At 41.1% G+C, this 25,671-nt stretch overlaps 1 protein-coding gene across 2 annotated transcripts; it reads left to right on the plus strand.

Moving 5' to 3' along the window:
* The first annotated feature begins 1,102 nt into the window (after positions 1-1,102).
* LMLN (leishmanolysin like peptidase) lies at positions 1,103-25,658 on the plus strand. Of its 2 annotated transcripts, none has more exons than XM_069780908.1 (17): positions 1,103-1,280; positions 1,597-1,694; positions 1,798-1,828; positions 2,341-2,423; positions 2,890-3,007; positions 3,873-4,051; positions 4,717-4,822; positions 5,074-5,168; positions 6,017-6,134; positions 7,419-7,526; positions 9,210-9,286; positions 9,915-10,025; positions 10,785-10,917; positions 11,514-11,673; positions 12,435-12,565; positions 19,810-20,020; positions 21,506-25,658. In XM_069780908.1, exons 1-17 carry the CDS (start codon positions 1,119-1,121, stop codon positions 21,598-21,600), a joined length of 2,016 nt encoding a protein of 671 aa, XP_069637009.1. In that variant the 5' UTR covers positions 1,103-1,118; the 3' UTR covers positions 21,601-25,658. The 2 variants fall into 2 exon arrangements, with proteins under 2 accessions (XP_069637009.1, XP_069637010.1); XM_069780909.1 differs by having other exon boundaries at positions 10,788-10,917.
* The last annotated feature ends 13 nt before the right edge of the window (positions 25,659-25,671 follow it).

The following is a 25,671-nucleotide window of genomic DNA, read 5'->3' on the forward strand; positions in this document are numbered from 1 at the left end:
TGGACTGAGAAGCTGCAAAAAGGCCATGTTACATGCGAAAAATGAAATCCCAGCCCTGGACTGGAGCACTGGGATGGGCTGGCTGCAGCAGGCCGGCCACAGAAGGACCTTTGCTTGTAGGCAGTAGGATTTCAGGCTCACAGCCTGGAGCAAACTCCTCAAGGTGCAGGACTCCCAGGGACAAGGAGCTCCATCTCGCGGAGAGAACGAGGGACCTCGCCGAGCTGGGGATCTGGCCCCCCAACCCAAAACTGGCTTTAACAGCGCCAAGGCAACCAGAGCCCTGTGGGGTGCACTGAATCTCGGGCAGCAGTGTGATGCAGAGCTCCCCATCGCGCTGCGTGGACCTAACTGGATTGCATCATGCTGCGCTGCGCTTACATGGATTGCGCCGCACCGCGCATTGCATCTGACTGTACTGCGCTGCACTGCGTTGCACCACACAGCACTGCATCGCCCTGTGTTGCTCTGCACGGTGCTGCGCTGCTCCCCACCACGCTGCAATCTACTGCCCAGCACTGCACGCACTGCACAGTGCTGCGTTGCCCTGCACGCACTGCATTTCTCTGCACAGTGCTGTGCTGCGCTGCATCCACTGCGTTGTTGGCACAGCGCTGCATTGACCCATATGCGCTGCATTGCTCCACGCAGTACTGCGTTGTTCTGCGCTGCGCTCCCTGCACGCACCGCAGTCCTGCCCTGCACCGCTGTGCAGAAGGCTCACCTGCACAGCACTGCGTTGCCCCTGCGAGCATTGCATTACGCTGCATCGCTGCCCTGCAGAATGCTGCGTTGCATTGCGTTGCACCGCATTGCACTGGACTGCGTTGCGTTGCGTTGCGTTGCACTGCACTGCACTGCGTTGCGTTGCGTTGCGTTGCGTTGCATCGCGCTGCGCTGCACGGCGCTTCGTTGCACTGCGGCGCGCGCCTTCGCGCGCTCTCCCTCACCTTCACCTCACCTCCTCGCCCCCCTGCCCCGCCCCTCCGTGAGCCGCGCCCAATCAGAGCGCCCGTCGCCTCCGCCCCACCCTCTCCCGCGCTCCCCGCTCTCCTATTGGCGGGGGCCGCTACCAAGGGCGCTGCCTCCATGGCGACGCGGCGGAAGGGCAGTGGAAGATGGCCGCCGAGCCGGGCGGCGGGCGCCCCCGGCCTTACCGGTGTTACCGGCCGCTGCTCGCCGCTTTTACCGCCGCGCTGCTGCTGGGCTGCGGCCGCGCCGCCGGCCTTTCTCCCGCCTCTTCCTCGTCCTATCAGCACCGCGTGCCCGGCAGCGAGGAGGTGGGGCCGCCGCGGGGGTTCCTCAGGCGGCCCCGAGGGTTGGAGGGGGGCGAGCGGTCCTGCGTTTCCCGCTCCCGTTGTTGGGTCCGTCCTCTCACGGCTGCTCCGGGCCGAGCCGTGTGGGGTCCGGCCCCGCGCCCCCCCCCCCCCCCCCCGGGTGTGATCCGTGGCGTCGGTGAGGGCGGCGGTTTCCCAGTGAGCGGCGCGGCGGTGTGTGAGGAGAAGGGCGGGAAGGGGCGAGGGGCCTGGGAGCGCCGGCCCGTGTGGCTGTCCGGGTGAGCCGCCTAATCCAGCGGCTTGTTCCTCTCCCTGCCAGGTTGTCTATCAAGTTCCTCTGAAGGAAAATCACGTCTTGAAGAGAAATGTGGATCAACAGCTAAGAATTAAGACTATATACGACAGAAGCGTTGAGGAGTGAGTATAACGTTGTGGCAATTTTTTTTTTTTTCTCCGTGTCTGAGAATGGAAATCCTATTAACTAAAGCCTGTTTGTTTTGTTTTGCTCTTTTAAATGTAGTTTGCTACCTGAGAAAAGACACCTTATAAAGGTATGTCATACTTGCTTCCCCTTTTTGTTTGGGCATGTTTTATTACATGGATGAAGTTAAGTTTAAGGCCAATTTAATTAAAGTCTTTGAATACCAGCAATTCCATATCCTCTAGTCCAGGAAACCAAGGCTTTGTATGCAGATTTTGCCTCCATTCCAAATACTTTCAATGTTCCGTTGAATGTCATTTGACAGGTGTTTGCTATGTCCCAAGCTGCAAAGGTTTCAGTGAGCAATATGTACGTAGTTTTTAAAGCCTCTTTGAAGCTGTACATTTAAATTAATACCGGCTCCCTTCTCATTTTGTCGTTCCAATAACAAAACACGGGAATACTGAAACAAAATATTTCCTAAAGATATTGATAACAATTGAACTTCTTAGAAAGTCTGGATTTTTGCTATTCTGCTGTACCACAACATCTAGCAACTTTCATGTAACTTGGCAGTTAATGCTTTTAAGGTGGGTTATGTCTGCACTGCTACTGGGTGACTTTTATTTTTGTTCTATTCAGAACAAACTTTTTCCACAAGCTATATCTTATTTGGAGAAGACATTTCAAGTGCGCAAATCCATGGGTACTATATTACTAAGCAGGTATGTGAAAGTTTGTTGAAAATCACCTGCCATGTTTGATACTTAACACTGCCTTGTATAGTCTTTAAAATAAGAATAGAATGAGAGTGTAAGAAATGCCCTCCTGAATCAGATGAGTCACCTGTCTGACCCAGTGGTGGCAGCAGGTGCTATTTAGGGAGAGTACACAAATCTGCCAACCTTCCATGATCAACATCTACATTTGTTATGTCAGAGATGCCACCTATTTCCTTTCACGTGTACCCCCATTTATGAACCTGTTCCTAATCTCTTTTTGAACTTGTGGATACTTCATTAACAACTGGAAATGTTGTGTCTTCCAGAGCAGGATAAATGACATTTCTCACCACTGAAGGGAAGTTACATTAAATACCTGTATTACAGTGTTTCTGGGTGCTGTAAGACTATTTTACAGTTTCTTTTTAAAAATAAAACAGTGCTGACCGTCTTTCATGTTTGATTGAAGGCAGTGTGCAACAAACCAATACTTAAGGAGGAAAGCTGACCCTCACAGATACTGCCGAGCAGCCTGCGCAGGCCATACAAGATGTGGGCCGATTATAGTTCCTGAGAAACACCTCCAGGTAAGCTAAGCCATCCAAGTGCTGCTTAACCTTTGAAATGTTATTGTTTGTGGAAATTAATAAAAAAGTTAATATCACTAACTGTGCGTAAGTGACCTGTTTGCAGGAGAGCACTAAGTTTGAGTGACAGAATAGAACAACTGGAGTTAGTGGGAGTTTCTTTAGTTTATGCTGTTGAACCAAAAGTCAGGTAAAACTGGACTGTTTACTATTCTCTAAGTCTGTGTGGTAATGAACTGTACAGAGAGGATGAGATTCAAAGCTTGTTAAATTGCTACTAGTCACTTCATTATTCACCTTATTCAATGAGCCAGATTTTCACAGAATTAATAAGTTTTGATTTTTTTGAAGAGGTTATCCACCGAGCCAGGAGCATGGTGCAGGAAATGCTTCTAACTTGTTTTCTTGCATGAATTTTTGATTCAACTACAGTATGTGATCAGCAGATTTCTTTCTTTCTCTTGGCTTGAGGTTTCAACTACAGTATTAAAAATGTACCAGATTACATGTGAAATGCAATTGCTACTTATGTATACTCTTTCTGTGAGCCAAATTTTTTTTTTTAATTTGTAGGTGCTAATTTTGGGATATCTAGCTTGGCAGGCTTGTTTTGTTGTTTCTTGGGTTTTGTTTCTTTTTTTCCCAAAAGCTACCACCTTCCTGGTGTCTAATAAGTCAAAAGAGCTAGTCATGTGAAAGTTATTCCTTGGCTCTGGTTTTGTTTACTGTTTTCACAGGGACTCTTGTCATATTCTGCTGTCTTACAATGGGATTTATTTTTTGCTTCAAGCTAATTTCATTTTTTCATGCAAAATTTTGGTCACAGCTAAAGTATATTAACTGTTCTGTTTGAACATTGTCAAAGCAATGCAGGGTGTGCAATGGCAGTGAATGGCTCTGTGGACCCACTGGCTTACCTGACCAAGAAGGGGTTCGAGATGCTGACTTTGTACTTTACGTTAGTGCTCTCACTACTGAAAGGTGTGGCCATGAAAATATCATTGCATATGCAGCCTACTGCCAACTGGAAGCTGAAATGGACAGGCAAGTATTCCCTCTGTTACAAACTCTTTTTTTGAATTAAACTTTTGAGTTTTTTAATTGCTTAGATGTGGAGTTTAGTTTTTTGCCTGTTGCATAATACAACAAAGCAAAAGTCATTATTGAAATAGACAAGCGCTGTATTTACGTAAAACCGCAAAACCATCAAATAGTGGATAACTTGCAAAGCTGAGGCATTTAAGTCAAAGCTAATCCTCCACGGTTACTGCCTAAACTTTATCTCAAGATCTGGTTTCTGTTGAAGTGAATGTCATACTTTCACAAATTTAAAGGAGAATGCAAATGGACTCTATTCATGTGGCTCTTGTTTCTAGTTCTGTTGTAGTCATTGTAACAGACACTTTGTACCTCTATACTGTCTTACCTAAATTCAGAGCTGTACACTGTTGTCACTAACACCTGTGCAGAATACTGAATACTGAATTGATCCCATCCCATTCCTCCCCATTTCAACAGTAAACTAGTCATTGTATTGTTAACAGACTAGTTATAAATGATTGGGGGAAGGACTTATTTTTGTTGTTTGGAAGGACTTATTTTTACATTAGTCTCCGTTTTCTTTTAAATCTTCTGCCTCGTCAAGTGAATATGGTTTGAATTTGCTAGTATTTTACTGAAAACAATTTAATTTTAAAACTGTCTTCCAGGCCAATAGCAGGGTATGCTAACTTGTGTCCAAATATGATTTCAACGCAAGCTCAGGAATTCATTGGCATGTTGTCTACAGTGAAACATGAGATCATCCATGCACTGGTGAGGGTTGATGTTAAAAAATGTGTTTCCCTGAAATTTGTGCCTGCTTCCTCACATACCTCCAGCTTGTTGCAAGAGAAGGATGTTTGGTGGAGGAAAGCTCTTTCTTTGCCTCCTTCAGTTAGTGTGTTAATCACCTTTAAGTGTGGTACTTCCAGTGTACCTGTGGTGGGTGTGATAACTCATGGCATTTGACTTTTTATGTGAAGGTCTTACCAAAGGTTTCTGTGTGCTTGCTTTTTAACTTGAAGGGTTTCTCTGCTGGACTCTTTGCATTTTATCGTGATGATGATGGAAAACCTTTGACAGCAAGATACGCAGATGGACTCCCTCCTTTTAATGAAAGGTATTTTATTTTTTTGGACCTCTCAGTACTCCCATTAAAGGATGTTTTCATGTTGCCTTTTTAGGATGTATTCTTGCCTGTTGAAAATCCAGCTCGATTCCATTATTAGAATGCTTTGCCTTTATTATGTTCCAACATTGGTGTGTGGTGTTTTTTTAGTCTTTCTTTAAGTTGGCATTAAGCACTTTTATTATCCACATATATTACAAACTAAGGCAGCTTTTCATTTATCAGGAGGCTTGAAGTTAAGCGTTAAAATTACCTGTGCTTAAATTTCTATGCTTACTGAACACTTACTAAATTAAGGCTTGTATTTTCTGTAGTCTGTCTAATGTCAGTGCAGTTCATTTTTAAGACGTATATCATTCAAGGTTTATAGATATCCAGAACTGACAGTGTGTGCAGTCTGCTGTGTGACTTCTCTGACTTGTTTTTGAGTGAACAGTTTGCATTTTTTTTCTTTGTTTAGTTGATACTGTAGAAATGTTCTTCCAGGGGTTTTTTGGAGGTGGAAGGGTAGAGAGCTTTTGGTTTTGTTCACCTTCCTTTATTATAATAGCAATTCCGAGGATTTTTATTTAATTTCTTACACTTTCGGTTAGAGTAGAAAATATGTCTTGAGTCTACAGACCTCTCTTTAATAATCTTACTTTGGCTTATTAAATCAGAGTTATGTATATAATGAGCACGTATCTTACAAAGGAGAAATGTTGCATAATAAGTTTAAACTAAAGAAAGCTTGAGGAAGTATAGAGGTTATTCATGATTCTGTTTCTTACAGAAATAAATCTTTGCACAGTAGTGTGTATTTGTGGGAAAGATTTGTAACCAAAACATTCTTCTTGCAGTCTAGGTTTGTATCAGTGGAGCAATAAAGTCGTTCATAAAGCAGTGAGGTTATGGGACGTACGTGGTGGCAAAATGCTGCACCATGCTGTTCATCTTCTGATAACACCTCGTGTAGTTGTAAGTGCGGATTAACTTAAACTTTTGAACTTTTTATGCCAAGGTTACCATCACATTCTCGAGTCATAAGTGTTTCTTATTCTTTAAGAAGTAATAACCTAACATTTAATACCCTTTTCCTGAATGTATGGGCCAAAAACTATATGACTGAGACTGTATAATTGGCTGAGAGGGTGTATCTGAAGTAAAGTGGAAAATGGCTGACAGACAGTATGAAATAAATAAATTGACGTAGTAAGAGACAATGAAGGGACTGTGAAGTAAACTATAAAAGGGTAAGCAAAACTGATGTTGAACAGATTCCTTAATCCTACTCTGTAGATATTCTCCTGCAGACTTACACACCTAGTATTCCCGTTGCCTTAACAGATAGCGTTGTCACTGCTTTTCTCATTTATAAGCTCATCCTATTTTCTACTTTTCTCTTTAAAAGCATTGTTTTAATCTTTTTCTAATTTTATTGATTACAAAATAATGCAGTTAACACTTTGTCATGTTTAAAAAGAAATTCCCCAAGTATTCCTGGAAATCTTTCTTGCTTCCCACGCCTCTGACTCTCCCCCTTGCTCCCAACAGAACATATGCTTAAGTGTAATAAATTGGTATTGGAAATAAGGTACAGTGTTAATCATATTTGGCCACAAATAATATTTTTGTTTGTTTTAAATCTAACACAGTATATAAAGCAAACTTGGTTTAATTATCCCTGTTTTGAAAACTGGCCATGCTGGTCAAACCGTTCAGAGCATTAAAGGTGCTCCTGGGTAGTGCCACACTGGGAAAGACTGGGCTCCTGGCCATGAGACCACAGCATTGCTGTGATGCCTTTTAAGATTTTGAAATATTTTGCAGAAAATACTTCCCCATGCAGAACTAGTTGACACATACAGTTTCCTAATAAAAAAAGTGTTTTTTCTCTGAAATGTTTGACAGAGGCAGGGTTGTAGTGCTCCTGCATTGTGTGGGGTTTTTTGTTTTGTTTTGTTTTTTATATGGTCTTTAGTGTGTACATGCTATTCTCAGCTAATTCTGTTGCTGTTTTATTCTTGTAAACTTCCGTCATTTATTTCCAGGAGATAAGTAGACAGATTGTTAGGCTTGGTGTCAGGGTACTTGCTGGCTTAGTCAGCCTCCTAGTAGAAGTGTTTCACATTTGGAGGAAAACAAGATGGTAGAAAAGGGAAATGCTGAAATAATTTTAAAAGATAATTCTAGAACATTAGGACTGCATATGGGTATCTGTCTCAGTATTTTGAGAATTTTGTTGAAATGTTTTCTTTCTAGGAAGAAGCTCGAAAACATTTTAATTGTCCAATTCTAGAGGGAATGGAGCTTGAAAATCAAGGTGGCATGGGTACTGAGCTCAATCACTGGGAGAAGAGATTGTTGGAGGTTAGTGCTGATATTAGGAATGGAGGGGCATGTGGGAATGTCTGCTCCCCCCGCCTTTATTTTTAGGTTTATGGTGGTACCTACTGGAGCCTTGAAAATGCACGTGTCAAACCTCACTGAAATGTATCACAAACAGTACTAAACTACAAATACTTAAATGTCCAATTTCTAGATAAATCTCTCTACCTTATTGCTAAGTCTCAGAGTATGAGTTTGAGATAAGCTGATTACTAAAAAACTAAATGTCTCTTACTTTTGTCAGGCCTTTCTCCTTTTGAGAAGTTATGCTGCCTTTTTAGGGGAGAGGGGGTATTCCTTTGAGTCAATTCAGCTTTGTTACCTTCTGCTTCTTATACATCAAATATTTAATCATTCTGTCAGTTAATTATCTTGACTTCACCTTTATTCATGTGCCCTGGGGTTAGCTTTTGCCATCTCTATTCCAGAACCTCATTTGATCAAGGAAACACTTATTTTCCTCCTGGCATTTAAGCCTATTTTTATTTATAGCTTTGTGTTTGGTGATATTTTTGGCAGAGATAACATTTTCTAGTTATTGTTGTATGCAGTGAGGTAAGCAAGAACGGAAATGCTTCAGGACAGACCTGCTTGTGGAAGTAATCTTGAAAAATGCGTATTTTTTGAGACCAAAATTGTTAGCTTTTCCTGCTTTTCAGTAACCTTTGGTGTGGAACAGTAGTTTAAAGCCAACTGGAAAGACTGCCATTAGAATGAGGGTAATTCTAAGGATTGAATAGGATTAACAAAAAGGAGATTATTACTGGTGTCCTTTCCACCTTTCCAGAGAAAGTTTGTATCTGGAAAGTAACTTGTATAGTTTGGTTTTGGTCTTGATCCAACTCTCATTAAGTACTGTAGAGAGAGCAAATTTGGCGCTACTAAGTCTGCTGGTGGTAACTCCTCCTAACCACGCTAGTGGAGAGGGAAGGCTGGAAAACTACATGTTTTGAAGAAATAATAGAAATGAGATTAATTTCAGTAATAGAAATCTCAGAGTTGCGTAATTAAGGGTCAGTGACTTTTGCTGTAACCCTGAAGTTTATCAGCTGGAAATGACTGAGCGGGAAAAAGACACGGGTGTTAAATTGCCATTTATAAGATGATTAGGAAACTCCAGGGTGACTGGAGTTGCTCTTCTGGTGTGAACTTGCTTATTTTTAAACAAGATGGAAAATTCCACTGCCACTGTAATAAATCTTCCTTCGGAGTGCTGTGTTCCTTTTAGTCATGTGTCCTGTGCACCTTGCTCCTGAAAAGGACTACTAGAAATTCTAGGAAAACGAAAAATCAGCCTTGCACAAGAAAATTAAATGAGCTTGGCTTTCATCTTACCACATCTTCTGTCTCCCTTTGGTGTGATTGCTACTGATAAATATGCTAGAAGAAGGAAGAGTTTTATTTTGCCTGAAGAAAAACAAGTACACGTTGGTCATGAATAAGGTTTAGCTGGAATTTGGAATGAGGTTTCTGACTTGTGGAATTCTGAAGCTTTGTAGGATGGAGTGGGGAAGGCAGTTGCACTTTTGATACCTTTTGTGAAAGAGGTTGGGATTTGATTGTCAATAGTAAGAAGGGACTGGAAATAAAATGTTTTTTCATAGGAGGCATTTTCTTACAATAATGATTTTCAGTGGCTTGCTAGTAGTAACTGCTACCTTTCAGAATGAAGCAATGACTGGATCCCATACACAGAATCGAGTCTTTTCCAGGATCACTTTAGCATTGATGGAAGACACAGGGTAAGAATTAATAAGAATGAGGGTTTTTTTTAGTTCATTTGTGTTTGGTTTTCATTGTACTTGATTTTTTTTTGGAATTGATGCACTTGTGCTTATCCATCTGCAACACAGTAGATAATCTGCATAATTAGCATTAAATTAGACAAGGAGTTATACCTAGTATGTTAATTTTTCTTTATCTCTTTCAAACCCCATCCATTCTTAATCTAGCCTTAAAAAAAATATGCATTGCAATGCATAGTACTGTTCGTAGTGTCTGGTTACTTTTTTCTTGATATAGGTATTGTCTCAGTTGCATGCAGTACGTATTGATTATTTTTTCAGCTCTTCTTGCAGATAGAAAGCATAAATTGTCTAAAATGTCATCTTTCTGTGTGCATTGTTCCTTTGCAGATCACGGTGCATTGCTGTTGAACAAATAAGCAATAAATTTTTCTTTTAGTTCATTGTGACTTTAAAAATAGTGAAATTGTAATATATTTTGTTATAGACAGAAAGGGATGCAGTTTCCCTTTTTCTTCATTTGAAGACCTTAAGGCATAATATGAAGTTCTTTGAACTGCTTTTTTATTAATCAGAACACTAATTTTCAAAGTAAATATATTCTCATTCCAAAATACCTTTACAGCTGGTATAAAGCAAATTACAGCATGGCAGAGAAATTAGATTGGGGACGCAATAAAGGCTGTGACTTTGTAATGAAGAGCTGTAAATTCTGGATCGACCAAAAGAGACAAAAGTAAGAATACAGTCTGTTTAAAAAAAATAAAGAAGAAACCCTGCTGCTTGTTTATATTTGTCCTTCAAATGCAACTCAGTAAAAAGAAGTAGAGGTACATACAGATTAACAAGGAGTGCTGTCCTGAGAACCTTCAGAATGCACCCAGGAAGGAGTGCACCAAATGTATTAAGGGGAGAAGCATCCCACCCAATAAATACAGAGCTAAACATCTTAGGCTGTAGAATGCATTTATACTATAAGAGGGCTATGCTTTAGAGAAGAGGGGAGGGACTTAATTTAAAAGCGTTTGCTTTGTAATTTTGTCCCTTTTAATTGAAAATGCAGCCTGTGTCATTTTGCGTTACTGGATTGTACTTAAAGCAACAGAAGGGGATGATAGGCATCTTCAAAACGAAGCCTTCTTTGTTTGTTCGTTACAATGCTCATAAATTTCTAGGGCACAGCTGTAGGTGGGCCTGTTTTGCTTGTATGTTTTTTTTCTTTAAAGTTTACAAAGCGATGTCATTAAAACTAAATAGGTGAGTGCATTTTAACTTTGTTTGCTGGCTTGATATTCTTTAAATTAGAAAGGTCATAACCAGACAAATAACAATAATTAGCCTCCTGAGAAGAAGTCAGTTCTTCTTTGTGTGATTGACCAAGTGTGGGGGAGAGTGGGAACAGACAGTCTTGACAGATTGCTTAGTTAAACTACGAAAAGCAGTTAAAGTGATCTAATGTGATTTTTATTCTTTTTTTTTTTTTTTTTTCTTCGAGGAGGCAGTTAATCAGTCCATACTGCGACACTTTGAGGAGTAATCCTTTGCAGTTAACCTGCAGACAGGACCAAAGAGCAGTAGCAGTGTGCAACTTGCAGAAGTTTCCAAAGCAGTTACCTCAGGAATATCAGGTATAATGGATCTTACTTTACCAAATAACTAAGTTGTTTCACTCTTGTGCTTTGCAGCCAGGTGATTATATTGTTCATTTTTTTCTTCTGAATGAGTAGACAAGAATGGGTATTGTGAAAAATGTCTGTTTAGTTTATTATAAGGAGTCTGGAGGCTGAAAAAAAGCCTTGTGATCTTAATATAACAATAAGGATGTTGCTTGGCCATCTAGCAAAATATAAGATGGAAATGTTGCTGTATAACAGAAGTCCCCCAGAAAGTTTTGTTTGAGGTATTTCTTCACCCAGTCTGCTGCCTTGTGTCACTGCACACTAAGAAATTTGTTCTGTTTCATCCCAGAGAATGCTATGATTGCAAAGGAAGGGCAGGGAAAGGGGTGGGGAATGATACGTGCAAATGTGAATCTCTCTGCATTATTTATGTACTCTTAAATACTTCTGGCTCATCTGGTTCATGGGTATTGCAGGTTGCTGTTAATAGCATTCTTGAGGAGTAATAGTTGATGTTCTTACAGATATAGTGATTGGTTCTATTTAAAAAACAGTTGTACGCCTGTCTTTGCACAAACTGCTTCACTACCTATTTTGTTTTGTAGTATTTTGACAATCTTAATGGAGTACCAGCAGAAGAATTGCCTTATTACGGTGGCTCAGTAGAAATTGCTGACTATTGTCCCTTTAGTCAAGAATTCAGTTGGCATTTAAGTGGTGAATTTCAACGCAGCTCGGACTGTAGAATAATTGAAAACCAGCCAGGTCAGTTTTCAGGACTTCAGTATGGTATTTAAAAGACTACCTTTGTTAATCTGGAGTGGACTTGCTATACATCCAAACTAAATGGATATGAAATTAGTTTTACACTACTGGCTGTGTAAAAGCTGGGCTGAGGTGAGAAGCACAGCACAACCACCTTGTATGCCTAGGAAGGAAACACATCTAATACAAGAACTGCATAAAAGCTGAACAGAAATTGACCCCAAATGATCCAAACATAAGACACAGGGTGGGGGTGGGTTGGTTGGTTGTTTTTTGAGTCTCTGAAAAATGGTTCCATTTTCCACCTTTATAGGTTTTTTGTTCAAGGCAAGGAGCTTTGCAAATTACCAGAACATGGGCATGTCTCCTAGGGTAGTGCATGAATGTTCAATATTGTGGAGCTCCAGAATGCTGTAGGATATTACCTGTCTGTGCAGTTGTCTAAAAAACAAACAAAGAAACACTCTCTGCCCTCAAGCCACCAGAGCCAGCACTCCCTGGGGGCAAGCGTATCCACATAGTTCTGATGGAAAGTGCTTGGTTTTTGGTTTTTTGTTTTTGTTTTTTTAATCTTGGGTTTCTTCCCACTTTATCAATTTGCGTATTATGCTGTCTTGAATATAATGATTAACAGTCTGAAAGATTCCAAAAGTAAGCCTTGAATTGCATGTGGAGACACTGACTAATTATAGCATATTAAGTTGATGTGGACTTTCTGTTCTGCTAGTAAGTTGCAATTCAGTATATTCTTTCTACCTTAGATCCTACCAAAAACTATGGTGCAGAGAAATATGGACCAAACTCTGTATGTCTTATTCAGAAATCTGCTTTTGTCATGGAACAGTGCAGGAGGAAACTCAGCTACCCTGACTGGGGTAGTGGATGTTATCAAGTAAGTATGTGTTGGGGTTTTATTTTTATTTTTTTAAAATAACACTAAAGGGAAAAGTCAGGCATAAAATGTAGGCTATGACTGTTAGAACTTTGCACCTGGACACTTGTCCTTGTTTTGGCTGGGATAGAGTTGATTTTCTTTCTGGTAGCTGGTATAGTGTTATGTTTCAGATTTAGTATGAGAAGAATGTTGATAACACACTGATGTTTTCAGTTGTTGCTAAGTAGTGTCCTTTTTGGCATCCAATGTGGGGCCTAAAGGGTTGAGATAATGACAGGTCTGACCAGAGTGTGTTAAAACAAATTTGTTATAAGCATTCATTATATTAGTTCAATAGTTGCTGGTCACAGTGTTGCTTTATTGGCTCTTAGAGTTGTGGCACTCCTTAGAGTTGTGTTATGTATCACCTTGCTTGCTGTATATAGTCCCTGTGCTGCTGCTTATCATCCATGGGAGATGGATTAAGGTTTTTGCTTTGCTGTACTGTGTAACACTGGCTTATGGTACGATAAAATTATCGGTCATGGGACTAATCTGGTATTTGTACTCAGCATTGTCATCGCCTCTATACTTTGGGAGCCATCTGTCGGAAAATATTAATAATTACACCCTTTACCTTTTCTCCTCCGAGAGCCAATCTATGGGCAAGACACCTTTCTTTACCTTCCCCTTCTCCTCCAGGCTAATTACTATAGTGTTTGAGAATTTTGAAAATTTTGCATATCCTTGGGATGTTGAAACCAGCATGGTCTTGCTAGGAACTAGTGTGTTCCTGAATGGGGTTCAGGTCTTGTTTAGGGTTAAACAACTATTTAAGAATATCACCCAGAGATCTGCCCAGAGGCTGCATAATTATGAGTGGCAGGGTGTGTGGCATAGAATGGGCAAGTACCTGGGACAGTGGGCATCTCCAGTGTTTTGGAACTTTACCCTGAACAAGTGCGGGATCTGGAAAAACTAGTAAAGTATTTGAAAAAAGTATGCTTTCACCCTGGCAATTCCAGAGAGAGACAAATCACTGCAATGTGCTGGGGCCCGGCCCATGTCTACCAAGCCCTGTTCAACACTATTCAGTACCCTCAAGGGGAAGAGAATGTCTCTTGGATCTGACAACAAAATGACAGGCGTGGCGGTTACTCCAAACCCTGAGACAGGCACTGCAGCTGAACCAGAGAACCAACCTGTGCCAGTATCAGTCTCCCAAATGCAGAAGAAGAAATACACCAAAAAATCATTTTGCTTAGTAAGGGATGAAGTTGAACCAGGGTCATCACGAGAATAGGAGGAAGAGGCAGAACCAGAGGTAATCACCTGATCGCAATCCCTGAGTGAGTTGCGGGATATGCGAAAAGATTTCAGCTGTCAACCAGGTGAGCACGTTATTACCTGGCTGCTCCAATGCTGGGACAATGGGGCTAGTAGCCTGGAACTAGAGGGTAGGGAAGCCAAGCAGCTGGGATCACTTTCTAGGGAAGGTGGCATTGGCAAGGCAATCAGAAAATGGACGCAAGCCCTCAGCCTCTGCAGGCGACTCCTGTCAAGAGTGAAGGAAAGGTACCCCTTCAAGGAAGATGTTATATGTCAACCAGGCAAGTTGACCACTGTGGAGAGAGGTATCCAGTACCTGAGGGAATTAGCTATGCTAGAGATGATTTTTTTTATCACCCGTACAACGTGCAATTACCCAGAGATCCAGATGAAGTCCAGTGCACACGACGCGCATGGCGGAAGTTTGTATGGAGCACACCATTGTCGTATGTCGACCCATTTCCAGTACTGACCTGGAAAGACAAACAGGCACCAATGGTGGGTGAAATGGCTCGCCAACGCCAGCAGTATGAAGAAAATCTCTATTCCTCCCTATAAGCCTGTGCTCAGCTGTGGAAAAACTGTCCAAAAAGTCTGAAAAACTGACCAAACTGATTGAAAAGTCGTATTCCCTACCAGTATGGACCAGTATCTCAGCTATTAGGAGTGAGCATTCCTCTTCTCAATAGAGAGAATATAGAAGGTACACACCATAGGATACCCTCTGGTTTTACCTGCGTGACCATGGAGAGGACATGAGGAAGTGGGATGGAAAACCTACCTTGACCCTAGATGCATGGGTATATGAGTTGTGAGGAAAAACATCCACAAAAGGGGATTCTTCTGTGCTGCTGCAGTTTCCAGACAGAGTAGAACGGCTGATCTTACTTCTGATCCTCCTGAAGGGATTTCTAAGTCAGTTTTACAAGAAGTGAGTGACGAATACTCTGACCAGATTTAGAGGGGCTCTGCCTCCAGCCAGGGGGAGGAAAGGGACAACAGGGTTTATTAGATTGTGTGGATTCGATGGCCTGGCACATAGACCCACAGGAGTACAAGGCTCTAGTAGACACCGGTGCACAGCGTACTCTAATGGGATCAAGTTATAAAGAGGCAGAACCCATCTGTATTTCTGGTGTGACAGGGGGATCCCAACAGTTAACTGTTTTGGAGGCTGAAGTAAGCCTAAAGGGGAATGAGTGGCAGAAACACCGCATTGTGACTGGCCTGGAGGCTCTGTGCATCCTTGGCATAGACTACCTCAAGAGAGGGTATTTTAAGGACCCAGAGGGGTACTGGCGGGCTTTTGGTATAGGTGCCTTGGAGACGGAGGGAATTAAACAGCTGTCTGCCCTGCCTGGTCTCTCTCAAGACCCTTTGATTGTGGGGTTGCTGAGGGTTGAAGAACAAGTGCCAATTGCTACCACAATGGTGCACTAGCGTCAATATCACACGAACTGAGACTCCCTGATTCCCATCTATAAGCTGATTCATTGACTGGAGAGCCAAGGAGTGATCAGTAAAACTCACTCCCTCTTTAATAGTCCCATGTGGCCAGTGTGAAAGTCTGATGGAGAGTGGAGACTAACAGTTGACTGTTGTGGCCTGAATGAAGTGCTGCCGTGCCAGACATACTAGAACTTCAATATGAACTGGAGTCAAAGGCAGCCAAGTGGTATGCCACAATTGATACTACTAATGCGTTTTTCTCAATCCCTCTGGCAGCAGAGTGCTGGCCACAGTTTGCTTTTACTTGGAGGGGCGTCCAGTACACCTGGAATTGACTGCCCCAGGGGTGGAAACATAGTCCTGCCATTTGCATGGACTAATCCAGACTGCACTGGAAAAGGGTGAAGCTCTGGAACACCTGCAATACATTGATGACGTCATTGTATGGGGCAACACGGCAGAAGAAGTTTTTGGGAAAGGGAAGAAAATAATCCAAATCCTCCTGAAAGCTGGTTTTGCCATAAAACAAAGTAAGGTCAAGGGACCTGCACAGGAGATCCAGTTTTTAGGAATAAAATGGCAAGATGAATATTGTCAGATCCCGATGGATGTGATTAACAAAATAACACATATGTCTCCACTGACTAGTAAGAAGGAAACACAAGCTTCCTAAGGTGTTGTGGGTTTTTGGGGAATGCATATTTCACATTACAGTCTGGTTGTAAGCCATGTCTATCAAGTCACTTGGAAGAAGAATGATTTTAAATGGGGTTCTGAGCAACAACAAAAGTTTTAACAAATTAAATGGGGGATTGTTCATGCAGTAGCCCTTTGGCCAGTCTGGGCAGGATGAGGTGTTAAAAATCTGCTCTATACCGCAGCTGGGGAAAATGGCCCTACCTGGAGTCTCTGGCAGAAAGCACCTGGGGAGACCTGAGGCTGACCCCTAGGGTTTTGGAGTAGGGGATATTGAGGATCTGAGGCTTGCTATACTCCAACTGAAAAAGAGACATTGGCAGCATATGAAGGAGTTTGAGCTGCCTCAGAAGTGGTTGGTACTGAAACACAGCTCCTCTTAGCACCCCAACTGCTGGTGCTGGGCTGGATGTTCAATGGGAAGATTCCCTCTACACATCACGCAACTGATGTCTCGTGGAGTAAGTGGGTTGCACTAATCACACAAAGAGCTCACCCAGGAATTTTGGAAGTGGTCACAGCCTGGCCAGAAGGCAAAGATTTTGGAATGTTGCCAGAGGAGGAGGTGGTGCATGCTGAAGAGGCCCCACTGTATAATAAACTGCCAGAAAATGAGAGACAGTATGCCCTATTTACTGATGGGGTCCTGTCATATTGTGGGAAAGCATCGGAGGTGGAAGGCTGCTGTATGGGGTCCTATATGACAAGTCGCAGAAACTGCTGAAGGAGAAGGTGAATCGAGTCAGTTTGCAGAGGTGAAAGCCATCCAGCTAGTGTTAAACATTGCTGAATGAGAAAAGTGGCCAGTGATGGATGGTGGCAAATGCCCTGTGGGGGTGGTTACAGCAATGGAAGCAGAGCAACTGGCAGCGCAGAGGTAAACCCATCTGGGCTGCCACACTGTGGCAAGATATCGTGTCCTGGCTAGACAATCTGGTTGTAAAAGTACATCACGTAGATGCTCACATACCCAAGAGTCAGGTCACTGAAGAGCACCAAAACAACAAGCAGGTGGATCAGGCTGCCAAGATTGAAGTGGCTCAGGTGGAGCTGGACTGGCAACATAAGGGTGAGCTATTTATGGCTTGGTGGGCCCATGACACCTCAGGCCATTAGGGAAGAAATGCAACCTATAGATGGGCTTGAGATGGAGGGGTGGACTTGACCATGGATACTATTGCACAAGTTATCCACGAACGTGAAACGTGTGCTGTGATTAAGCAAGCCAAGTGGTTAAAGCCCCTGTGGTATGGAGGGCAATGGCTGAAATACAAATCTGGGGAGGCCTGGCAGATTAACTATATCACATTCCCACAAACCCACCAATGCAAGTGCCATGTGCTTACAATGGTGGAAGCAACCAGATGGCTGAAAAAATATCCTGTGCCCCATGCCACCGCCTGGAACACCATCCTGGGCCTTGAAAAGCAAGTCTTATGGCGACAAGGTACCCCAGAAGGAATTGAGTCAGACAACAGGACTCATTTCTGAAACAGCCTTAGGGACGCTTGGGCCAAAGAGCATGGCATTGAGTGGGTATATCACATCCCCTATCGTGCACCAGCATCCGGCAAAATCAAACAATACAATGGACAGTTAAAGACTACATTGAAAGCAAGGGGTGGTGGAACCTTCAAACATTGGGATATGCATTTAGCAAAAGCCCCCTGGTTAGTCAACACCAGAGGATCTGCCAATTGGGCTGGCCCTGCCCAATCAGAACTTTTACGTACTGGAGAAGGGGATAAAGTCCCTGTAGTGCACATAAAAAAAATAAACATGTTAGAGAATACAGTCTGTGTTACTCCTGCCTCAGGCAAAGGCAGACCTATTTGTGGGATTGCTTTTGCTCAAGGATCTGGGTGCACTTGGTGGGTGATGTGAAAGGATGGGGACTTCCGATGTATGCCTCAAGGGGATTTGATTTTTAGGTGAGACTAGCCAATAAATTAAATTGTGTGATGTTAATTGCTATATAACCCTGCCACTGTATGTCATAATTACTATAATTTTTATATGCTGTAGCAATGGTATTACAGTAAGACTCACTTAGATTAAGGAAGAATAAACTTTGATAAAATGAAGTGATTGAGTGAAGTGCAGTAGTGATGGAACCAGAACTGACTCCAGCATGCAACAGTCCAACACTACACAGCCTCCTCCTGCTGTGTCCAATGTCTACCCACTCGCCACACCCTACCGAAGCCCCATCCCGCTCTGCCAAGTGAGCGGATTTCGCACCATCCCTCCTGCCACAAAGACTGGTATGACAGATGGAGCCCAAAGTCATGGACTAAATGAACTCAACAGACATTTCATAGGAATGGCCTGTAGACTAAGTGAATGATATCTCTGTGTGTGTATGTGTGCATATATGTGTGTATATATATATATATATAAAGGACAGGAGAGGTGATGGTGATTAGTTGGGATGTATTGGAAAGTATGGGACCTGAGCATGATGTAAATGGTATAGAATAAGAGGTGGATACTCTCCTAGTTTCAGCTGGGATAGAGTTAATTTTCTTTCTAGTAGCTGGGTATAGTGCTATGTTTTGGGTTCAGTATGAGAAGAATGTTGATAACACACTGATGTTTTCAGTTGTTGCTGAGTAGTGTTTAGACTAAGGCAAGGATTTGTCAGCTTCTCATGCCCAGCCAGCAAGAAGGCTGGAGGGGCACAAGAAGTCGTGAGGGGACACAGCCAGGACAGCTGACCCGAACTGGCCAAAGGGGTATTCCAGACCATGTGATGTCATGGCCAGTATATAAACTGGGGAGTTGGCCAGGACAGGGATCGCTGCTCGGGAACTAACTGGGCATTGGTTGGTGAGTGGTGAACAATTGCATTGTGCATCACTTGTTTTGTATATTCCAATTCTTTTATTACTATCATTGTCATTTTATTATTATTATTTTTTTTATAATTTATTTATTATTATTATTATTATTTTTATTTTCTTCCTTTTCTTTCCTTTTTATTTTCTTTCTTTCCTATTAAACTGTCTTTATCTCAAGCCATGAGTTTTACTTTTTTTTTCCCCCAATTCTCTCCCCTGTCCCACTGGGTGGGGGGGAAGTGAGCAAGAGGCTGCATGGTGCTTAGTTGCTGGCTGGGGTTAAATCGCGACAACACTGTGTATGATCTTCTCTGAATTAAATCACTAGATTATATGACATGCTTTGAAAATAAATATCTTCCAACCGTAAGCCTGTAGTTTAGATCACGCATCCAGTTAAGTGTGTGACCACTGGGATGCCTTGTGTGTTACTTCCAGTCTTGCTAGGGACTTCATCTGTCTTATCCCTGTAACACTTTCTCCACAGCTAAGTGGGAATACTTACGTTGGAATTTGCTGTTGTTGAAGCTTAATGTTAATTAGTCACTCTGGTTTTTCAAAGGTGGAAAGCACTATGCACATGTCACTTATTTTTTCATTATCCTTCTCTTCAAGACTATCTCACTAAAGGAGTCACTTCCATCAGCAGCAGAACTCTAAAAAAGTAGTCATTAGCAGAAGCCGAATTTTACTCATTCTCAGTTGATGATCTGCATGATTGCACAAAAAGAGTACAGTCAGTGCTTTAAAGCATTCTTGAACCAAGTAGTTGCTCTGAGTGCATTAAAATACTTAGAATTAATTTATGATACCAGATGTTTATTGGTGTTTGCTGAATACCAGGCGTTTACTGAATGTAGTATTTACTTATTGAAAGAGCCTCCGACCCCCAGAACACATTTCTGATAAATCGTAATACAGACTTGACTTTTATTCTTTTATTTTAAGGTTTCTTGTGGAGAACAAGGACTGCATGTTTGGGTCAAGGACACTGCGTACTTGTGCAGCCGCTCAGGTCAGGTATTAACTGTGAGCATTCAGATGAATGGTTGGATGCATGTTGGGAATCTGATTTGCCCAGCCTGTTTGGACTTTTGTGACTCCTGTCCCCCAGAGCGGGATCCTCCAGCTTCTAACTTAACAAGAGCTGCACCAATTGGTAAGTTGCTTTATGATTTGCTGAACTGAAACTTAATATTAACCTTTGAAAATTCTAAAGGTTTGTGTTGGCTCTGACTGTTAGGGAACTGGAAAGGAGAGCCATAGCCTGGCTATTCTAAGATCCTAGGCATAAGAGTTAAGGAAGGTGGCAAAGGTGCCCTGCTTTTTGCTGTGCAGTCATGCTTTTGTTTCCAGGATCAGGATAGTGGCTAACATAGGAGAAATGTGTCTGAAATATAACTAGTTCATGTCATGTTTCCTTCTGCTAATGGTCCCAGAAATCTAGCTTTAGCCTTAGCACCTTACCAGAAAACCTGGTCTGTGTTTTGAAGGCTGTGTCATTTTTATAACCTCCAAAATTATCACCTTGGTGGAAAGTGAGTTCTCGCTTGTATAAATTTCCATTGACAATGTTAATGCTATAATCCAGAACACAAAAGATAGGTGTCAGTTTGCTTTTTGAGGGAGGGAAAAAACCCTAATTTACTGACTACCAGTTAATGTTTTGTCAAGAACAGGTGGCTTTTTAAACAGCCAACTGATGAAAGAGAACAGTCTTTACGTTATTTTGCACTAGTGGCTTGTTTTTAAGCCTTTAACTAATTCTTTAATTGTTGGATGTGCTGTCTCTACTGCAGTTTTCAAGGAAAAAATAAACCTGTTTACTTACACGCTTGATTCTTTTTTCAAAGTGGTGCACTTGGGTTTACTTGTACCATTTCAAATAGTTTTGTTCTGTCTCTGAGATGGCAACATTTCAATTGTTGGTGGAATGGCTCCTATAAGTTAGATTTTAGCACGAGAAGGCTGTAACCTAGGAGATTTGCATCTTCTAGCATCTATTTGAATTCATGCTTGGTGTTTCTCACAAACGCATACACGTGTGTGTGTGTATGTATTGTAAAAGTTTATCTGTGCAAGTTTATATTTATGCTTGTAGTTTTCTTAAGCCTCATGGCTGTGTGATTACCTACCATACCATATGGACAAACTCCCTGACTCACGTATTGGGTTTGGTGTTGTGTCCCCCTGCCCTCCCCCGCTGTTTTTTTTGTGGTTTTTTTTTTTCCTTTCCTCTCCAGCTTGGTGTTTTGTGGCTTGGGTTTTTATATGACTTACAGCCATACAGATCAAAAGTAGACATAAACCAGTCTTTTAAGAGTCTTTGGTTTTGAAATGCTGCTTCTCCCCAGTCATGTTATAGGGAACTTCCTGTTCTTCTCTTGCAATACTGATAAATTTTTCTCATTTGTTCTCCTAATTGCTATTAGTGAAGTAATGCAGAAAATTATTTATTTATAAAACGAATAATCATGTTACTTGGCTGGTTTGAATTCCTAGCCTTGAAAGCTAGAATAAATCAGTGCAGACTACTGCAAATATATTTTTGCTCTTCAGTGTTTTTTAGTGTTCTATCTATTATTTTAGCTTCTCATTAAATATAAAATTTATAAGCTTTATGGTGTTTTGTTTTTTATTTTAGACTTATGCTCCTGCTCATCTAGCCTGGTTGTAACCCTTTGGCTATTGATGGCTAACTTAATTCCCCTGCTAACAGGATTATTTCTCTGCGCATAGAGTTAAGCATGGGGCAAGAAGATGTTCCAGAATGATATACCATCATGTTGCACTCCTTATTGTGGAGCATTGAGTTTTTTGTCTCTGCAGGCAGCTGTCTTCTGCTGAACCTCGTCTCTCCTGGCAAGTATTGGTGCAGATGGTAGTCAGGGAGGTACTGATAAAAGCAGTTTGAGAGGAGGAAAATTTACCTTGTCATCTCAATAAGTGCCAGTATTTTTCTGAATTGCAACCTTTGATTTTTCTGACGCAGTAACAAGATCCACTATGCCAACTGTGTTAGACTACCTGGCAACTTGGTCAAGATTTGAAGTGAGAACTCTTCTGTAATAGAACTGAAGGTTGTTTTTTTTGTTATGTCCTCTGTGTGACTGGTAGCAAAGCATCCTCAAACTGGAAATATACCTCAGTGGTTTAGTCAAAAGCCATGTAAAAATCGGTTGTCATTACTGCTAATAACGCAGGCCTAAACAGGTGTGGGAATTTTTTTGTTTGTTTTGTCAATTCTTACAGTTTATGGGGGGGAGAAGTAATTTAATGGGATAGACCAGTGGTTGGCAGTTGTCTCCACAACTGGATTCTGCAGCTTGGAGGCTTCTCAGAAGTCATGCTAGTTTGTGGTAAAGGGGCTAATTCTTGGGTTTTGCTTAAACCTTCCTATGTGCACAAAGTGGAATTTCAGACTGGTGACCAAAACAACTGTCTAGAAATCCCATTCTCATTTAGCATGTGCCAGTTCTACTGTGAAAATTAATACATCAAATGTTTGAATATTCTCAGAGCAATTTGCTAGGCAAATGCATTTCAGTACTGACACCCAGTCTGTAAAATTGCGATAGGTTTTGTGATTATTTTTAATTTTGTTGGTTTGTTTCTTAAATAATGGCATTATTATTTTTTAAATAGTATGAACCTAAATGCAGCTGTTCTCACTTTTTGTTGAAAGCCAAACCAGTAGCAGTGGCAGCTTACAGGACCATATTGACTTCTCTAGACCAAAAACTATATTGAATGTGTAAAGAAAAGTCTAATCTTATTCCAAATACTATGGATTATTTGAGTATTTGTAATAAGTTAGAGAATCAGACATTTTGAACCACACGAGGGCACACCTTGGTACAAAATTAATCACTTGATGGACAAGACATATGAGGAAGAAAATGAGCAAAATTTGTCTTGCTAAGGACAGCTGCTCTATAGGACACTTGTAAGGATGTTTTTATTTGTTTCTGACTATATAATGTGTTACAAATAATCCTTTTTGGAGTAAAAGAAACTTTTATGTGGTCCATTCCATTGTCTGTCCTGTTAGGATAGTTTTCATTCCTGGAAAAGTATTAAACTTGAGGGAGCAGGTGTGCCCAGTGCACTAAAAAAATACAAGTATGGGGAGAAGGATGACGTTACTCTGCTTCTTAAGTGTGCTGTGATGTTAGAATTGTCAGTGACTAGATCCCTTGCTAAAATGAAAGGCAGGAGGATGGAAGGGATATGGAGTAAAATTTATTTAGCTACAATTAAACTTGTTTAATAATAGGACTTCTATTGTAATTGTAAGAAAATCTTTGTGCCTACTGGACTTGTTTTAATTTAAAGAAACTCTTATGACACTGCTGAGGTAAATGAGCTGCAACCTAAAACTGTCTGAAGGCATCACAGTTGAGAGAGTACCCTGCACTGGGCTAGTTCCCCTTCTTAACTGCAGGTTAAGTTTGCTTTGAATTATACAAGGCCTAGGCTAGCCTTAAACAGGTGTTTCTGAGAAGCAATACAAATTAGGAATCAAATGCTTGAAATGTGTACAAGTTTGAATTAAGAAACACTCAGATTAGTAAGTGAACGCTGATTATTTTAATATATGCACAGTCAACAGTAGGTGTAAATTTATTCCTTGAAAACATAAAGGTTTGAAAATACATCCTGGGTCCCAGAGGTTGATATTGTATTTTGTCTGTTGTGCAATAATACAGTTTAAATGGTATCACTCAACAACAATGCTTTTGATACTTGAAAAGAAATCTTTCTTACTGTGAGATATTTGCACTGTCTGAACTTTCTGGTTAACTTTATAACTGTCAAACTTTTTTACTGGTGTTAATTTATTGTGCTTTGTATTTGATATGCTAGTCTGCTGTCTGTGTGTGATATTTGTCATATTTAAGTGAATATTTTTATCTTCTACACAGTTGTTTATCTTGAGGGCTTTTCTTCTTTTATTCTCTCTTCCTGAGAATTAACTGAAAGATGGCTTAAAAAGTCAATGCTTACCTACTTTTGAATTGTATGCGTTAATTAAAGAAAGAGGCTGTATTGCATTGTACCTACAGGGAAAAATCTGTCTGCCTGTCAGAGCTCTTGTGGTCAGATTCACGGGTACCTGCTGAGTAACTGCATCAGTGAATCCAGTGAAGTAAAACTATTACTGCCTTAATAATCTGAGATTTCAGTCGTAATTTCTTTGGTGTGCAGCCCTTCAACTGGCTGTGAACTGCAGAACTGGACGTGACTTTGGGGAGTTGCCGGGGGGAAGGTACTTTAGTAGGCAAAATCCAACATGTTGTATCCTGTCAGTGTGTTAGCAGCTGTAGCTGTATTGGAATGGCCAAGAAATGTGTCAAGTTCAATTTAAAGTGAGAATGAATTGGTGACTGTCAAAAAGAATATTTGAGTAAAACTGACTACCTCAGTTCTGTTTGTCTTTGACTTTAGCTTCTAGCCTGCTGTGAACTTCCAAATCTTAAGATGAATTAAGTAGAAACACGTCTCAGGTTTTTAAGAGCAAAATAAATACAGTAGGAAGCATAAGCCATTTCTGAGCGTACAACACAGCTAAAATTGTAGCTTAAACCAATCAGTTATGTAGCCTTAAGCGTAGTTTCCTGCGTAAAAGTTGGTATTGGTTTTAAACAAGTACAAAGTTTGCAGGCAGCTACTTTAGGTGTCCTGACCATATTGTGGCAAGTCCATCCTGTTGCATCTCTTACATGTGAAAATTTTGAAATATAGCCCAAATAAGCCTTTGTTTTCACCAGAGTAGACCAGCAGGAGCCCCGGAAATAGTGCAAAGAGATAAATGAGTTAGCTTGTCTGTAGCAGAAACATTTTCAGTATATCATGTCCACATTAATGCTTAAAATTTTTTAAATTAAGCATGTTTGCTTATGGAAGTAAATTAGTCTTGCAGTCTTTTTTTTACCCTGGTAGTTCAAGTCTATAGCATTTCAGTTAGAAGTTGAGGCAAGTCATACTTCAGGAATACATTTTTCTAGTGTTTCAAATAATTACAAGGAGGAAGGATAGCTTTTGGCTGGAGTATGCAGCAAGTAAAATTACACTGAAAAGTAGGGAATTCATTCCTCTTGAAATGAGTTGAGGTCTTGGGAGACTGTCACGGCCTTGGATGTAGGTTAATTACCAAAAGAGAATTTTGACCCCCATTAATTGACTGTCAGTCCAATGCAACTCATTCTTTCTGCTGAGCACTAGTAAATTAGGAAGACTGATGTCATTTAAGAGCTGACATATCCACAATCCCTTACAAGGGAAAGTTGTTTTTAAATCTTCCTGTCCTGCAAATCTTTCTGCTTGAATATATTTCAGTAGAGAAGGAGGCATATGTCCTTTCTTTCCCGCATTTCCTCAGAGTCACTTTCAGCCAGCTGAGCAGGTTGAGTCTTTCCCCTGCAAGATTTAACAAAGAGCTTTTGCTTGGCCGAATGTGTCGCTCTTCAGGATCTGGGTCTATTTGTATATTAAATAATGTGAACTTACACTACCAGACTTCCAAAGTGTGAATGTTGCCTTTTTAATGTGAACCTTACCTTGGAGATAAAACAACTGTTTTGAGAGAACTGGCCGACCTTGAACATGTGTTTCATATTTTGGTACGGAATGTAAATATAGAACAAACTATTTTACATAGAGTTTGACTGGATTGAGATATAAGGGCTAATTTTTGTTATTTATGGAGTAAAAATTTCCTTATTTTACTGTGCAAAAAGTATGTTATACAGAAGAAGAAAAAATTGTTCATCAATAAAATGTCTATAGAAAATTGACTCTTCTTGTCCT

The sequence above is a fragment of the Haliaeetus albicilla genome, chromosome 4, assembly GCF_947461875.1.
Source record: "Haliaeetus albicilla chromosome 4, bHalAlb1.1, whole genome shotgun sequence".
Lineage (NCBI taxonomy): Eukaryota > Metazoa > Chordata > Aves > Accipitriformes > Accipitridae > Haliaeetus > Haliaeetus albicilla.

Coding starts and splice junctions, on each gene's coding strand:
- LMLN (XM_069780908.1), top strand. CDS start 1,119: ATGGCCGCCGAGCCGGGCGGCGGGCGCCCCCGGCCTTACCGGTGTTAC. Junction 4,823..5,073: donor ATGAGATCATCCATGCACTG/GTGAGGGTTGAT, acceptor TTTAACTTGAAG/GGTTTCTCTGCTGGACTCTT. Junction 11,674..12,434: donor AATAATTGAAAACCAGCCAG/GTCAGTTTTCAG, acceptor TTTCTACCTTAG/ATCCTACCAAAAACTATGGT.